We start from the raw sequence: 19,278 nt of genomic DNA on the forward strand, positions 1-19,278 counted from the left end.
GGTACCATGTAAACTAGTACTACTTGTTCATTATCAAGTGGTCAGAGACTAAACCAGCACCCCCACTTGAGTAGCTAGCTACTGTTGTGAGGAGGGTGTCAGGACAGCCAGCAGGACTAAAAAATCTGGGCTTGCTTGCATCTAAGCAACAGCATCAAATGCAATTTCTCCATTTACCTAACAGAAATGCTAGTAGAAGTGGAACAGGGATGATTCAGTAGAAATGACAAATAGTGTAGTGTTCGAAAGGGAAAAATCATCTTCTTCCACATCAAGATTCTCTAAAACAATCTATAACTACTTTTTATGATGCGCTTTAAATAAATGAAATTTAAGAATAGCTCTACTAATAATACATAAAATTATTACTTTTAATTCTTTGTAACTCTCTGTGCATTTTTGTACAATGACTTTAAGTAGAACCATGTAAACTTATTTAAAAACACTGAATGACAAAGCAGTATTTTAGTTCATTCATTTAGGCTAAATTTCATTTATCTTTGATACTAGATAATATTGAAAAAAGAATGAATATTTTTAAGAGCCTGTACATAAAATATAATTACCATTCCTTTTAGAAATACAAATAACAACAATTTGTAATAAGTCTCCATTCAGGAGTTCTGAATTAAGAAATACGAATTTAAAAGACGAAAAAGAGTTTTAAAGTGACAGAAAAACCAAATAAATAATGAAGAGCTATGAATCATTATCAAATATTTTGTTTTGATGGAAACAAGATTTAAAGGATACAATTCTGTAATCAATACATATGATTTCACTGTTTCATAGGCCTCATGGATTTTCATAATATGAGGATGATCTAGAACTCTAAGAGATTCAAGTTCTGTCTGGAAAAACTCCTTCTCTTTTGGGTCACTTAGCGTTAAGAATTTGCCAGCAAACTCCTTGCCAGTTGATTTCTCTATAACTCTTCGAATAATTCCATGCCGTCCTCTAAAATAAATAGGAATAAAATTTAGTCATTTAAAATGGTGTAATAATAAATTTATATTTAGACAGACAGACAGATTGATATAAAGGTGCCACTTTCTATGAACGAAATAGAAGATCAAGTGCACAAAGAAAATGCAAATTGCACAAGCCCAGAGCCAAGTCCTTATCCTCAGTCCCAGCAGATTACCAGTGCCCAGCCTGCAACAGAGACTTTTGAGTATGCATTGGACTGATCAACCACAGTCAGACACACTATTCTCTGTCTCCCATTTAATGTCCTTGGTCATCTTCAACAATGACAGTTGAACTAATAATAATCTCTTTATATATAAATATATAAAGTTTTGTTTCAACATCAAAGAGTTTGAAAAGTCTTAAAATAAATGCAAAGCAATTATTGCTAAAAACACTTTGGAGTTTTGTAAACAGTTTTTCTACTGTTGTTCTTACATTTTGTCTTCTATGACAATATAAGCCAAACATTGACTATCTATGATTGTAAAGATTCATCATCAGAAATATCTAATATCCAGCTAGCTGCTGCAATTCTAATCTTCACTGCAAGAAGTTTATATGACAAGATAACAATTTGATAATGCTTAACAAAACACAAAACTTCTCAATCAACATATGTGGCTTCCTACTTCAAGAAATTTATTTGCCACAGATGTTAGGATTAAACATCTCAAGTTGCTATTACTGGAAACCTAACATTATGGCCAAAATCTAAGATTATTTTACAAAGAGTAGGTTTTTTTTTCATGAGAAGCATAGAGTATTTCTATTCTAGACAATTTACCTTTAATTTGTCTTCTTTTATAAAGACAATATGGGAAACCTTTCATTTGGTACTATAGCTTGAGTTTATATATGTACACATATCCAGATTATGGTAACACAGATTTGCTCGATCAGGTCTGGTTTACAGTTTATTTATAACAAACAATAACAATTGTTTTTCTTTTTAAGTTGCTCAAAATGAATTTTTTAAAACCATCTTTTCTGTACTTTAACAAAATCTTTGAATGTCTGTCAAATTCTCTCAGATATATTTCAAATATTTGAACAATATTTTGAACAACATTGAACAATATTCGGCAACATTTGAATTCAGAATATAAAACTGGAAGAAATACCACTGAGCATTTTAGCAACCCTAACAGAATGAAAGGCAAAGCTGAACTTAGCAGGATTCAAAATTAAAATAGACAGAGATATAACTAAAAACTGCATGATTTTTTAGTCAGTTACTCTACAGACTCTGTTGAAATATCACCCTTGAATTTTTACCATACTATAAATAGTGTAAGTGATTACAGAGAAGGTTAATCTCTTCAATATCTCTCACTTAAATTCTTCTCATTCTGAAGTAAAATCTCAAGATCACATTACGAGTCAGCATATAATAAATAAGTTAAAATATGAGTTCCATTTGTCTTTCATTGCATATGATTTGTAATATTATTATTATTATTGCAATAGATTAAATATTCAAATGTCTCAGATGATTTATTATTAATATAATTTTCCAGATTATTTAGACTTGATGCATTATAAATAAAGAACTTTTGTTTAAGTCCAGACAAGGAATTGAGTACACAAGTTGAATTATCTATTAAATCTAGAAATAATGTTTAAATTGTAACTAAATATTATCAAAGTTGGTTTAAAATACTGGGTAACATAGTTATGAATTATAAATACCACTATTCAATATTTTACACTTCATTTTAAGAGAAATTATGTTCTCAAACAAAAAGAAAGCTCAGAGTTGTTTATTACAATGAAAATTCAGGTCTTGTCAAACAATATCATCTCCAATAACGTTTATTTCTCTACAAACAATAAATTACGCTATTTTCCAAAACTGCTTGTTATGCAAACTATCCTTCCAAGAAACCAAAGAATTCAACTTAAACCACTTCCATGGACAACAGATCAATGTTTGCTATTTTATCAGTTTAAAGCTTCCTCAGTCAAGAGGTAAAATCAAATAATATTGGTTCTCAGTTAAAATCATCAAAATCCTGATCTCATCATTGATAAAAAAAATTATGTAATTTACCATAGGACAAAGAAGTAAATCAATTTAGCTAAAACAGTAATTTTGTCTTGTTTTAAAATAAATTTACAGGCTACCATTCCTTCAAAACACTTTAAACTCCACACAATCACCAATGTGAAGTATTTTTTAAAATAAACTAAATATGATCTTGCACTGAATTAATCTGATTATTGCTGCTGATTTGGCTAAGTGTTCGAAAGGTATTGTTGACTTAGTGAACCAAAGACAAATAAAAGTTTTGCCTTATTTATATAAGAGCAAAATAAGTATCAGTTTACTGTATAAAAAAATATTAGCAAAGAAGCTCAAAAGAGAACCTGTATGTAATTGTTTGACCATCTAGAAATAGCACCGAAATCTCTAAGATTGTCTTAAAAAAAGTAAAAGACATGTTGCATTGCATTGCATAAATTTAGGTACCTTAAAAAAGGGAGGTCGATCATAGCTGAAGCATCTTTGATCATATATCTGATAGTGTTTGAAATTGATGTTTTCTCTTGTAAATACAATAATAATAATAATAATAATAATAATAATAATCCTTTCTACTATAGGCGTAAGGCTTGACATTTTTGGGGAAAGGCAAGTCAATTGCATCAACCTCAGTAAAAATGGATGCAATGCCACTAAAGCATTTTACCTGGTACAATATCAATTCTGCCAGCTTCTCATCTCAGTAATAATAATGATAACAACAACAACAATAATAATAATAATATGGATATAAATATCTGGGGATTTTAGAATAAGACAAAATCAAGGAAAATGAAATGAAGGAAAGCTTTAGGTGAGAATATCTCAGAAGAACCAAGTTAATTATGGTAAGTAGACTCAATGGAAAGAAAATCAGGGCAATGAACACATGGGCTGTTTTTTTAATGTGATACGGTACATGTGTTGTTAGTTGGACAAAGAATGAGCTTGAGGAAACGGACAGGAAAACCAGAAAAAGGAAAAAGTGATGACAATTAACAAGGAGTTACGACCAAAAAGCAATATTGATAGACTGTATGTGTCTAGAAACAGGTATGGAAGAGGTCACATAGGATGCAAAATCTGTGTTGTCGATGAGAAGAACAGTCTGGGATGGCACATCAAACAGCTGAATAAATCCTTGCTTGTCACTGTTAGAATTAACAATACATCAACCAAAAATGCAATGCACCCATAAAATTTTAAGAAACAAGATGAAGAAGAAAGTGTAAACCACTACATGGGCAGTACTTCAGAGAAATTGAAGGAAAAGACGAGATCAATACTTGGAGATGGCTAAGAAAATGTGATCTGATAGGATGCACTGAGGCATTGATAAGCAGTGCTCAGGAACAAGCTCTGAGAACTAATTACACCAAGTTCCAATTAGGTAAGAATAACAAATCACCTCTTGTAGGATGTGTGGCAGCAGAAACGAAACAATCTCATATATTGTGAGTGAGTGTAGCAAGCTGGTCCAAAAGCATTACAAAAGGAAGCACAATAACGTGGCTTAGTTCGTCCACTAGAGGCTATGCGAAATGTATGACCTGAACATGGAAATGGTACAAACATGAACCAGAAGGAGTCACTGAGAACAAGCAACATAAGATACTGTGGGATTTTACAATCCATTGTGACTCCCTAATCGAGGCTCAGGGACCAGATATTGTTGTGGTAGATAAAGGAAAAAAAAAAGGAAACCAAGATCATAGATATTGCAATACTTGGAGAAGTATACATAAGTAACAAGGAACTAGAGAAGATTGAAAAGTACAGACTACTAAAAGATGAAATTGTAAGAATATGGCTATGAGGAGAGTGTCTGTCATTCCAGTAGTTGTAGGAGCACTTGGAGCACTAACAACCACATTTGAGAAATATGTCGAAGAAATTGGAATTGACATGAGAACAGAACAAGCTAGGATTTTGAGATTGGTACTTAGATGTTGAATGCCTCCCACAACCAAATATCAAAGCTTATAATGTGCAGAAAGAGAACCTGTGAGACCTCTGATGGCAGGTTGATGTCCACTCTCACAGAATCTACCAGAACAAACAAGACCAAATGTTTTAAGTAAAACAAAATAATAATAATAATAATAATAATAATAATAATAATAATAATAATAATAATAATAATAATAAATGCCCTGATGCAGTACCAGGCAGTGGCTCTCATGGCTTCTGATCTTAACTGATTGGAAGTGTTATCATGTACATTGTTTTGTCTTGGTATAAAAGATGGGCTACAGCAAATATTCTGCTCAATACCACAGATTTGCTTGTCAGTTGTGGTTGATGATGTGTGCATCTCTGATCATGAGCAGAAGTAGTGGGGGAGCATCATAGCCATGTGTTGAGAGGGATTTTTTGAGGTTTGAATAATTCACCCTTGGAAACATGGGTGTTTCGTTCATCATCTTTAAACAAACCTTATTCAGGGACCTTTTGAGCAGGATGGGTTACTCGACCTGAAGAAAATTCTGAGCCCCACCTGCAAAGTCATGTGTTGTTTATCTTGATATGAGATCACCATGTCTCACACATATGGTGATGCATGTGCCTAGTGTACCCTTAAGACGTGTAGTCATGATGTGTATACTGGGCTTCATATATTTCACCCCAGTATCACTTTGATGGCATACACTGCTCTCTCACTCAATAATAATAATAATAATAATAATAATAGTAATAATAATAATAATAATTATTATTATAATAATAATAATTATAATAATAATATCATTCCAAAATCATCACTATCTCTTTTCATTATTGTAAATTATATAGAAAGTAAACATTTAAGAATAATTTTATTCATATGACAATTTAGAAAATATGATATTGATATATTTTCAAAACAATTTATTTACATTAATACAGATTTGCAAAATAATCTGCATACAAATTTTAAGGAGGAAATATATGTAACTATAGCAACTAAAATGTTTATAATGATCATTATGTATTTATTTACCTGCCAATTTCTTCAAGAATATAATAGTAGTTTTCAACTCGAGATTCACAGAATAGAATATAGCTGGGAACTGGTGTAGACTCTGTAATAAGATATTAAATAAAATAATCTGTTTTAGTCATATCAGAAATAAATTTGCTTACATAATTAATGTTATACATTAAATCTTCCTTTTAATATTAATATCATCAATGTTATCAGCATCATCAACATCATCGCCAGTACCAACACCATCACTACCACATCATCATTATCTTCACCATAATTATCATCACAAATATCATCATCAATATCATCATCACCACTATCATCATTATCATCATGATTGTCATCATCACTACTCCCATCAACACTGCTGCAACCACCCCTACCAAATGAGCTGAAATTTGGGATGATGGGTTTATCAACTCTAAAAAGATAAAATGTGAAGCTGACTTCAGAAGAACTTGAAATCGAAATGTAAAATAATAACTAATTACTGATATGTATTTTGTCATACATCTTACCAATTTAGTCAATGCATTTCACAACTGAACACATTATACATTTGGGGGGCAATTTTTAACCCTTTCGTTACCATCCCGGCTGAAACCGGCTCTTGCTCTGAGTGAAAATATCTTGTTTTTGTAAGTATTGAATAAAAATCTTCCACCAAACATTAGTCACAATTTATGTTCCTAACACTAGCTTAATGATAACTAAGTTATTTTACTAAATTCTTTGTTATATCTAAAATTGATTGAAAGAAACACAGAACATCACAAAATAAATACAGTAACAAAAGGGTTAAATTTTATTTCTGAAATACAATTGCTTTGAATTTGCTTCAGAAAAAGGTCTATGCTTGTGATGGTTAGTTGGGGTGGGGGATGCTAGGAATGTGGCCTGGGTGTCAAGGGGGTGGCACCCAAAAAAGTTTGGGAACCACCATTATAGACTATGAAAGAGGGTTGTGGTAGTCCCGTATTATTACAAAACTGAAATGAATTTCAAATGGTATATTTATATCATGATAGCAGAATTGTAAAAGTAAAAACCGAAAATATTGAAATTTTTCCCTTAAGATAATCAGCTTCTGCAATGCATCCAACAATCTACTTTAGTAATACTCTTGTGTTTTTCTCCATCACAACATATGAATGAGAAAGGAAGGGGTGATAGATGAATAAGGAAGGAAGGAGTGATGGCAAACTTGGTAGTTGGATGATGGAAATTCTACAGCGAAAAAAAATCAAACAGCATTTCAACTCTGCATGAGTATATGTGTGTGTATGTAAAAGGGAGGTATGTGAATGTGTGTGTGTGTGTGTGTGTGTGTGTGTGTGTGATGGAAGTGGGATGGTGAACAGTCAACACTGAAAAGGAAAATCAAACAGCATTTCAACTCTGTGTGAGTATATGTGTGTATGTGTGTGCATGTACAAGGGAAGTATGTGAATGTTTGTTTCTGTGATTATTATGTAACTTATTTATATTCAAAATACTACAGTTTTTGATGGCATGGGGCCAGCTAATATATAATAATGGAAGCACAACTAATCTCCATTATTTTTTACTTGGTGTCAGTGGCTGGATGTCATTTCTTAATACAAGCTACTTTATAGAGTATACTCAATACTTTTTATTGTGGACCAGCAGGAGATAGGGTGTCATGTTCTTGGCAAGACTATACAGTCCTCACTACTTTATATTGTCTTTGTTTATTTACCATCCACTTTACAGAATGTATTGGCAGCATTGTATCAGTACATGGATACTAATGAGGCTGCCTCTCCCCACCCCCGCAAAACTAAAAACACAAATGTGACTGACAAAGTGAATAGAAGAGAGAGTGATGGCTAACAAAGAGAAGAAAGTGAAAGTATGAGTATGAATATGAAGGGCCAAGCAAATTGAAAGAGTGAGAGACTGATAGAGAAGGGAGTAATTGAAATGAGAGAGTGAGAGCTATTTGTTCGTAGTTGGTAAGCAAATTGAATTGAAAAACAGTATGATGAGTAATATTAAGAAAGAACAAGTTATTGATAGCAATAGAGAGGGTAACTAGATGTCAGAGGAATGATATGAAGGAGAATGATGGCTAATAATAAAGAAGGATTACTAGCATCAATCAAATTTAAATGTAAATTATAAAAAAATTTTTTTTTTAGTTATGACTAAACAAAGATTGAAGAGAAAACAGTTCTTAGGACAGTTATACTAAGTCAAAGTGAAAGAAAGCGAACTCATATGCACTTTCATATCATAATACTAAGACGTTTACCTAGTCAGTCAAATTATTTTTGAAACACTGAATGTACACATCCAACAAATTAGTTTGTATTTACATATTATATTTGTAAATTTTGATTCTACTTTTAATGGTACTGTAGATTTGATTCTGAAATATCATCTTTATTACAACTGGACAGCAAACAATTTTGGTAAACAGTCTCTTTTGGTACACGTATACAAATAAAGTTAAACAGAAAGTGAAGTCATTGTGAGACTGAAACCAACTCTTGCAGATTCTTTTGACACCCACTTATTTCAAAAGAATGTATTTTTTCTGTTAAAAATTTGAAACCATATTTATACAATCCATTAACTGTTGGCATTAAATGGCATTGTCAATGTTATGATTATTGTTTTCATTTATTTATTTATTTATAGTTATCAATAATAAATGAGTTATTTGTATGTAGAGTTGTGTTGCCATGTCTTTCTCGAAAAATCTGCTAGTGTTTGTTTGTGTGTTGTGTTATTTTTAATTACTATTAGCTGTCATTCATTTCCACATTCAACTGACAATTTGTTTTAAACATTAGACTGGCTTAATTAATTTTCTAAAGCAACCATGGTCTGGCAATGTTCTTACATTTATATTATACCAACAGAAACACTGAATTCTTACAAATGCAGACTAAAGGCAGAAGCAAACACCCACATAAACTGACACTATTGAAACCTTTACAGTTTTTACACCATTACACAGACACACAAACACACACACAGACACACACACACAAATATATTTCAATGTTGTCATGTTTTAATATATGTATATATATATATATATATATATATATATATAAAATCGTATAAGCTTGCAGTCACTAATATTATCTTTTATGAGTAATAATGTTCTTTATATATATATATATATAATATATATATATATATATATATATATATATATATATACATGCAGTGGGTACACCTTGGATGATGAGAGGAAAGACAAACAAGTTGAAGCAATTGATCCATTGTCATACTGGTATTTATTTTATTAGCCTGATGGGGTAAAAGATGCGGTTCAAGCCCAGAAAGTGAAGCTTTCTGAACTAGATATCATAAGGTATTTAATTTGACACATAACAGTATTTGCCACTTTTCCCACTCTTGACTATAATATAAACAAAGTTAATTGAAAGGCAACACAAACTGTACAGAAGTAATTCCTTTCATTTTCTTATTCTGTTCTTCTTACATAATGCCAACAAAACAACCTCTTTGCAGCTGCTCTAAAGGTTAGAAATAGCAGCATAATACCCTCCAATTACACTGCATTTAAAAAATGAAACATATTAGATAATGTAGCTTCTCTTATGTACATAGATGAGATAGTCATTGCTGAAATACTTTTGACCATAGTTTTGCTTAAACAGGACTGACTGGGTAGAGAATAATGACATCATTTTCCTTACATAACAACATAACAATAAGATAAACTTTCTGGTATGAATCAGACATATAGATCATTTAACAAAACTATTATTCATTGCTGGAAAAACTTTCTAGCAGAAATTAATGTCATTAAGTAGTCAAGGTGTATGTTTATTATTTCTCTGCTGTCAGAGAAGTTGTCATATGAAAGTCATGAATTGGTAGTTTCCTCTAGATTATTTATATTTCACAGAAACAACACTTCTCACACCTTAATAAGAACAAATCAAAGTACTGTCAATAAACAGTGACAAATAAGTCACTAAATAAGGTACGTATCTTGAAAAGACACTGGCCATAATTCTGTTGTGAATATAAAATATATGTCTCTAAAAATGAAACATCAATCAAAATTTTTCTTTATCTAATCATAAACACAGGTATGTCTATGTGACTAAAAGGTTTATTGTTCAATCACAAGGCACCAAGTTCGATCAAACAATGTGGTTTTTTTGAGCAAGTGTCTGTCTTCTAATAGAACCTTAGATTGACCAGTACATAATATGCTCTGTGTGTGATTTTGCCAACAGAAACTGATGCAGGCATGGCTATGTAGTTAAAAAGTTTGTTTTCCAGACACTCACAATGGTTTTCAGTCCCATTACATGACACATTGGGTAAATATCTTCTACTATAGCTCCAAGCCTATCAAAGGCTTGTGAGTAAGTTTGGCAGAAGAAACTAAAAGAATCCAGTCTTGTGAGTGTGTGTGTGTGTGTGTGTGTGTGTGTGTGTGCACGCGCGCACCTCATGTGACTGGTAAACAAGTGTCACCATCATACAAGTGGTGTTGTTCATTTCCAATTTTCCAGGGAATCATTTCCACTCATGAGAGAAAATACCTTGGAAACAAGTAAGTGTAGGTCTCAAGAAAGATATCTGGGTGTAGAAAATCTACCTCAAAAAGTTTCATCTGATCCATACAAGCATAGTAATGTAGACATTAAAACAATGATGAAACTGTGTAAAAGAATGTCATATGTGGAATGTGTGTGGGTGTGTAAATCTCTGTTGATTCACCAGAAGCCATAGATTAAAGGGCTCAACACAAGCAGAGCATTCTTTAATACATTATAACTGAAAGGTTCCGTGTTGCGAATAGATGAGGACAGCTGTGTGAAAAAGTGTCACACCCTAGCAATTGAGAGAACCTATGGAAGAGGTAGACCAAGGAAGACCTGGGATGAGGTGGTGACGAACGACCTTTGAACATTGGGCCTCACTGAAGCAATGACTATTGACCGAGACCTTTGGAGATGTGCTGTGCTTGAGAAGACCTAGCAAGCCAAGTGAGACCATAATTCATGGCCTATGTCAGTGGTGTATAACCAGCCCACTTATGAGTACCCTTCATTCATTGGACAATAAACCTTTCTTGTGAAGACCTGTTGAGGCAAGTGAAATCAAAATCACTGAATTGTTCAATGGCAGTACCACCTGATTGGCACTCATGCCAGTGGAACGTTAAAAGCACCACCCGAGCATGATCTTTGCCAGGGCCGCTGACTGGCTCCTATGCTGGTGTCGTGTAAAAAGCATCATCCGAGCATGATTGTTGCCAGCGTCACCTTACTGGCACATGTGCTGGTAGTACATGAAAAACAACATTCAAGCATCTAGTAAAAGACTAAGAATAATATTAAAAAGAAAACACTAATTGTTTAATCTTTTTTGATAAGTAATGAAGACTTTTAGCACAGATGCATAAGCTGCTTACACACACATGCACACACACACACACACACACACACACACACACCACACACACACACACATACATATATATATATATGCATGGGAAATGTGGTTGTAACATCACTTACAGAATTAAGCTGAATAACTGTTAACAACTACATTATATTTGATGGGCTTCTCAGTTTCTATATACCAAAATACATTTCAAGACAATATAATTTTTTTTATTGCATAGTCAGTGGAGAAAGGACTCACTACTTTTTGTATGGCCTTTAAGACTGGTGGAGAAAGTTATCCTCAGATTAGAGGCTTCATCTAAATGCATGCAATGTGTGAACTCTGCCAAAGCACACAAAAGTTAAATAGTGGTGTTAAACCAATAGATGCAGTTCATCTACCACTCAAATATATTACTCGATGAATTGGACAATATTCACCTACCTCATGTAATTAAAAAAATTATAATAAAATATATCAACTGCGAAAAAAATGAAATAAATCAACTTTTTCCTTTTTGGAGAATTATGTTAAATTATTCTAGTTCTCTCCAAATGAAGTCAGAGACACAGTAAGAGTTAATGTCCAGCTACTACAGAATCATCTGATTGGTCCCTGTATGAATACATAGGTTGCAGACAAATCTTGAGATTGAGCCATGAAGAAAAGCACCTTGTGCATTTTGTAAAGTTGCTAGTATTACGAAGGGCATCAAGCCATATAAACTATGCAAAAGAAGACATTGGAGCATAATGCAGCCTTTGGTCCCAATGGATCCTGTCAAACTGACCAATCTATGCCAGCATAAAAGATGAGTGTTAAAAGATGATGAAATAGGATGCCAATAATGACTAGAATTATAAAAAAAGCATACAAAATTAGGTTTCAGTAGAAAAGTCATGATGGATATTTAAGTATACATATGTTGGTAATTTTAAAATCTATCAGTCAAGCAATCTTAATTACAGAATATCTTTTACAAGCTGAAATATAATTTTCAAATAAATATTTTTAGTTTTCTCTACAAAAGAATCAGCAAACTTGCATTTTAAATATGCCAGCAAGGAACATACTGCTTGACCATATAACATGCAGGAGATAACCAAGCCTCCTCCAAATTATATTCTAGCATTTAAAAGAGAGAAACAGTTAATGAAGTCCCAGACACTCCTAAAGAAAAAAAACAGGATGGTCATAACTGGAACACCTTTGATCATACTTCTGCTGGATCAGAGCTGGACTGGAACTCCAATAGTAGCAGCAATAACAACAAAACAACTAATTTAAACTTCTATTGTACTAAAAATAACTTACCTGACACTTCTATCTCAGCCGTTGTAAATGTTTTTCCTCCTTCATTTTCAGCAAAGCATTCATAAATACCAGCATCATTGATGTTAGCATCATCAAAGACTAAACTCCATTGACAAGGTGACTCATACTGGACATGCACTCTAGATGTTTCTATCAGAGGTTGTCTGTTTTTACTCCAATATACGCATGGATATGGAATTCCATCAATGTGACAATTTAATGAACCACTGCTGCCACTTACCAAAAAGATGTCTTGGAGTGGTTTTATAATTGTTGGTGGTTCTAATAAAAAGATAAAATTAACAAAACTAAGAATGAACAGAAACATTAATGAAGAAATACATTTCTTATTAGGAAATATACTTTAGGAAATAATCATCAAATTTCTCTTTAACTAAATTTTTAATAAATGTAATTATTTATTTTGTATCACAATTGGTGAACAATAGTATTGCTGGTCACAGGTTTCCAATGAGCTAATCACTGGTTCATTGTATGCCTGACAGTGTAACATGATATGTCTGCAATATTGTGTATAAGAGCTATCACAGGAAACTTTGCTCATGCAATGCTTGTTTTTTGGTTTGCTAACTGATGCTTATATCTGTTGCCAATATATAATGCACATGTGTGTGTGTGTGGTGGGGTACCTCTCTGTCTTGAAATCATGTGTCAGATGTAAATGTGTGATGCCAACAGGCAGAGTCGTTCATCTCCAACCTCCCATGAAAACAAGTCTGGTCATGAGGAAATATCACTTTTCTTAGAAACAAGTGAATGTTGGCAACAGGAAGTGCATCCAGCCATAGAAAAATCTGTCTCGGAAAATTCTGTTTGACCCATGCAAGCATGGAAAAGGGAACATCAAAATGATGCCAACATATATATGATGGACTTCTGGACAGTTTCCATTAACCAAATCCTATTCACACTATATTGATCAACCCAAGGCTACAGTGACAGATATTGGCCCAAAGTGTTGCCCCATAGGACTGAACTCACAACATCATTGTTGTGAAACAAACTTCTTAAAACAGTTATTTTCATGATGCTTGTTAAATGCAGCTCAAAATAAAAGTAGAATTGACTTATAACTTTATTTCTATCATTTTATTTTATTTTAAAATAAATCTTAACTATTTTCTAGTGTAGAAAACTTGTGGTAAATATTTGAAATATGCACATACCACTCTCTTTACATTTGTTTTATTTCATGCATGGAAATTCAATATAAAATTACAATAACAATGTGTGCTATAAAGTATACTATACAGTATTAAAAAATATTGTACATATATAACCTCTTTGATATTACTGTAAAATAAAGCAAAAGTAAAAATAGCAAACATGTTTTCAATGAACATTATTACTCTTCTATGAAGTGGTTAATACAATTTCAACATGCAATCTCAGTTTAAGTCATTTGTCAAATAAGTACAACTCTGAAATTTCTGTAATGCAATTTCTGGTAAATGTAGTTTGGTATCACATTCAAAACTCAAGAAACAATATTAATAGTTTATGTATTATTAGGTATACCTGCTAAGTGTAGAGTAACTGTCTGGCAGGCAAAGCCTACTTCATTTTCAACATAGCACTTGTAATCGCCACAATCTTCCCATGACATGTTTGTAAATTCCAAAGTTACTGTTCCATCTATCTTGACAGAAGATGAATATCGATCACCATGTTCAATCTTGTTATCCTTAAAATACCAAGAAGCTTTAGGAGCTGGATATGATTGTATTTTCAACTCAATCTTTCCATTACTACATTCTGTTGCATACTGAGGGACTCCTTCTGGAGTAAGGAATTCTGGAGTTTGTGCTGGAAATGTAAAACAATGACAATATAATAAGCAAATTTAGAAGTCAAGCTAAAAGCAGAAAAACCTAAGTAACTTTGAGTTAATAACTAATTTTACTATTATATCTTCAAGAAAATATCAGAAGTATATCATTGCATGGAAAGCAGAATTTATCATTTTTAAAACAAATATTTCAATTTTTTTTTTTTTTTTGCAACTTCGTTATATTGATGTACATTGTATTGCATTGAAACAAACATAGTTCCGATAAGCAATGAAAGAACATGGAAAATATATTTCACACTATGATTAGAAAAGTGTTATTACTTACGGGTTTTGAATTCCGAATCGAAAAAGGAACTAGCATCATCTGGAGAGAGTAGGTCTGGACTCATTAAAATGGAACTTTCAGTTGAAAGCTGCCTTTGCAGTTGTTTCAAATAATCTAAAAAGAGAGAAAATTTATTCAAGTCTTTTTAATACCATTCTGTCTTAGATGCCTCAACTAAAATGTTCATATTTAAAGAAAATCTTGATCAAAATCTCATAACATAAATGATAAGTGAAATTTCATGTTTAACACCAACATGAAATCTACCAACATATAAAGATACACATATTTTAGTAAATCTTTCAAAATATCTTACTTATGCTGGAAAATTAATTGTAGCACATAGTCTGTTTCTTAGAAACATAGTCACAAAAATACTATTCAATTGAGACTCATTTTATGGATGTGTAATTTTTAGATCTAAAACTGCATCTGTATTTTAACTTGCTCTACTTTCCATGAATATGAAGAGGTCAATGCAAGTGAGATATATCAACCATCCAGAGAGCAGAAGAATAGGCCTTCAATAAGGAAATAATATGTTAGACCATGTACTCCTAAACACCTTAGGAAGACTGTTGACTATGTCTACTCAAGCCAGTTAATCTGGAGATAAACAGCAACAATTTCTATTTGGGATCTACAATACAAGTTCTGTTCTTTGATAATTTTTACCATATAGTTTGTATTTGATAATATATTTTGCCATTGTCACCCTCATCATCATCACCATCATCATCATTTTACATCCACTTTCCAAGCTGGCACTGGTTGGACAGGCCAATATGACTTTCATTCAGTGTTGCTGTTCTCCTAGATAGGTCAAAGGACTATGTCTTGCTCTTATTCTGTTTTAACTATGAATTCTACAGCTGTATGACCTTCCTAACACTAATCAGTTTACATAGTGTACTGAGTGCATTTTCTCATGATATCATAGAAGTGCCATGTCCTCAACAGGACAAGACTAAAAATTCTCTTCATCATATGATGGCTCATTTTATTTGTTAACACAGTGGATGAAGTACTATATATTATATTGTAGCATTAACACCAATGAAGTTGTTATGTACCCAAGTGATAAAAGAGACCTTCATTCATTCAAGACATGAAGCCAACAGAAAACGTTGATCACAGAATATGGAGTAAAGTGAGATGGAGAACCTATAATTGCCCCTTTCTTCAGTATAACAAAACCAATGAACATATGCACATTGCTCTCTCACTGCTGAATAAAGTTCTTTCTTATATTTCTTATATTTCAGTTTTAGTTTCTTGTTCACCAATTTTTGTTACATTGGTCTTGTTTATCCCACCATCTTATTTATTGTTGTTCACAGTTTCTCTTCTGTGACCTTTCAGAATCAACTTTTAATATCCATGATCTTATAAAGATAATAACGCCATGCAATTTTGTTTATTTTTGCTGTATTGTTGCTTGGTCTTCCACATTCTTATAAGCATAATATATATTCATGAGAATATCAAGCTGTTCTTAACATGCTTCTATTTTTCTCTGCTCTTCCAGAGACAAGCTCCAAGATGACTTCCAGAAAAAAAAACAGAAATAATTCCTCTTCAAAAGTAAACCAATCAGGATTAAGAGCATAATTTCTCATCTTCATGTTGACCTTGACACCTCACTAACAGCATCAAATACAAAATGACATTACAACTTTGAATAGCAATTTAATAAAATCACCTATAAAGTATCTCATGAAATATTGAGTTTGATGAAGAGGCATAAAACATTTCGCAATCAATTCAGCTAATCGAGATATGAAAAGCAGGTCATAATAAACAGACAAGAAGAAAATGAAAAAAACAAATTCAAGACAAAAATCATTGAAATCTATTAAAAAGAAAATAAAGAAAGGAAAATTCCGAATAACTTCATTACAACAGAGTCACAGAAAACAGAAATAGAATGGTAGAAAGATTAGTGAGCTACCAAAAGCTAGGTTTCAATGACAGAAATATCAATGACCTTACAAAAGATGATAACATGATTGAATCTCTAATGGCTACAAGTTCTAAAAATTACATTATATGAATGAGAACATACAATCAAGAGAAGTAAAGCCCCAGGACAATATAACAAGAGAAGTTATGTTAAAGTTACTTACTAAACTCTTTATTGAATACTGCATGAAAACCAAAATCCTTAAAAGTTGGTAGGATATAATAAGCACTTTATTGCACATAAAGGCAGATAGAAAAGGCTTATATAGCTAAAAGTCTTCTGTGCACCATATATAAAATATTCACAAAGCTCAATATAGAGTGTAAGAGACAAGTATAGATGGGAATATGACACATATATAGAAGGACAGGTGTACAAAAAAGTGAGATACACTGAAAGTAAATAGAACTTGGGGAAAACAGGGACCAGGTGAGCCTTGGAACAAAATAATGAAGACTGATTTGAAGATGGTGCATCTCACAAAAGAGACGACAAAGACATCATCAACAATGGGGACACAGTGCAGGTGAAAATCAGTGCACCTGTGGAAGTGGATATCTCCTACCCATTGTACCATGCTTCCAGTGTATCTAGGGATATTACTGGACCTTTCTGACCCCCTCTTCTCACTAACACATAACCTCCTCCCTCTCTCATTCTTATCATCCTACCTCTGTCTATATGAAATTTATGAAATATGAAAATCACATCAGATCTGCATGTACTGTGCACTCTTTACCATTCTCCTTTTATACTCCTTCACGACCCACCCATCCCCAGGGTCACTTGTTAATACCATTCATCATTCAGTCCAAGCATTTAACATCCTCTATTACTATCAATCAGCTTCTCATCCCTTCACTTCACTTAATCAGTTTCTATCTTCTTACTCCAATTACTCTGTTTCTACCATTTCACTTTTGTCCCTTTCACCTACCCTACTCATCATGGTTATTTCTCTGTCATTGCTCTTTTCTGCTAGTTCCCTAAGTCATGTAGCTCTAGATAAATAAACTTTATAGAATGGTGAAAGATTCTCTATTCTTGATTACCACTTGAAGGTCTACCCTGATGCCTCATCAACTATTTTATCTCTTTCTAGCTTCACCCTAATCACTCCCAGTTTCTCTTGTATTATGTGAGTGACTATGTAGATTCTCTACAGCAGGAAACTGGTTCTATTCAGGCTCTTTCTTTCATACTTTAACCTCTTATCTAGCAGCATGGTGCCACCTTCTTCTCTACTGTCGCCCCAGCCAGTTAAAGAGAATCATGGCCTAATGTTGCATAGCAATCTCACTAGTAGTGATGCTATGAATAAAAGCACCTGACACATGCTGTAAAGTGGTCAGCATTAGGAAGGGTATCCAGCAGCAAAAGTCATGCCAAAGTTAACATTGGAACATAATACAGTCTTGGGACCCATCAAATCCTGTCAAACTGTCCTACACATGTCAACTTGGAACACAGGTGTTAAATGATGATGATGATGATGATGATGATGACGATGACGATGACGATAGTGACTTATGTGTACATGTATGAGTATATGAGAGTGTGTGTGTGTATGCATGTATGTTTGTATGCATCCATATATGTGTGCATGTGTAGGGGTGCATGTATGTATGTGCATGGTTGTGTATGCATGTGTATGGAATATGAGCAAAATATATAGAAGATATAATCATATCAACACAATCCTTTACATTATCTCTAACACCATGACCATCCTCATTATCACATTACTACCACCAACACTTCCACCACTACTACTACAACTATCACTGCCAACACAACCACTAATACCATTGCATTTACTAAAAATACAAACTTTATTATAATCCTCCTTCAAATGCCAGAGTGTTCATCCTGGGTGGTATGAATATCCAGAAAAACCTTCCTCCATTTTAACGATTATTGTTTAATCCTTAGAACACAGATTTAACTACTTCCTTCCAGTATTTGAGAGCATCTAGCACAGATCACTATGCAATGATTTGATAGAGTTCTTAGAGTAACAGGTGAAATACTTTGTAGTATGTATTCTGAGTTCAAGTCAAGTACTATATGTTAAACTTTGCCTTTCATCCTTTAAAGGCTGATAAATCAAGTACCAGGTTGAGGTGATGGATTTATAGAAACAGTAGAGCATCAGATGGGATGTCATGCAGCATTTATCCCACCTCTTTATATTCTGAGCTCAAAACCTGTTGCTATCTATTTAGGGGTAGACTTAATTTAATACTTGGTTTAACACTGCAGCTTGGCTCTTGGGTCCTATGGCAGAGCTCACTCTGTTGCCAGTGTTTAGACCAGGTATTCAGTTTAAGGATTCTTTTCCATCATCTCAGAGGCTCTTTGAATGGCAGTGGCCATGACCCTTCACTAAGATAAAAAGAAAATACTGAAATATACCAGTGTTGAGTTCTCTTAGATTCACTATGAAGTAGCATATGCTACAGCAACTTTTCTTTCTACTTATGCAGCATTA

At 33.1% G+C, this 19,278-nt stretch overlaps 1 protein-coding gene across 1 annotated transcript in view; it reads right to left on the reverse strand.

The window, feature by feature from the left end:
• The window catches only part of LOC115210729 (titin), a 678,167-nt gene that overhangs the window by 47,417 nt on the left and 611,472 nt on the right, over positions 1-19,278 (reverse strand). The window contains exons 314-318 of the mRNA XM_036506041.1: positions 14,825-14,938; positions 14,226-14,513; positions 12,687-12,968; positions 5,976-6,057; positions 754-957 (exon numbers count right to left, since the gene is read on the reverse strand). Coding sequence (XP_036361934.1) covers positions 754-957; positions 5,976-6,057; positions 12,687-12,968; positions 14,226-14,513; positions 14,825-14,938 — 970 coding nt within the window. The remainder of the gene's footprint in view (positions 1-753; positions 958-5,975; positions 6,058-12,686; positions 12,969-14,225; positions 14,514-14,824; positions 14,939-19,278) is intronic.

The sequence above is a fragment of the Octopus sinensis genome, linkage group LG1 (assembly GCF_006345805.1).
Source record: "Octopus sinensis linkage group LG1, ASM634580v1, whole genome shotgun sequence".
Lineage (NCBI taxonomy): Eukaryota > Metazoa > Mollusca > Cephalopoda > Octopoda > Octopodidae > Octopus > Octopus sinensis.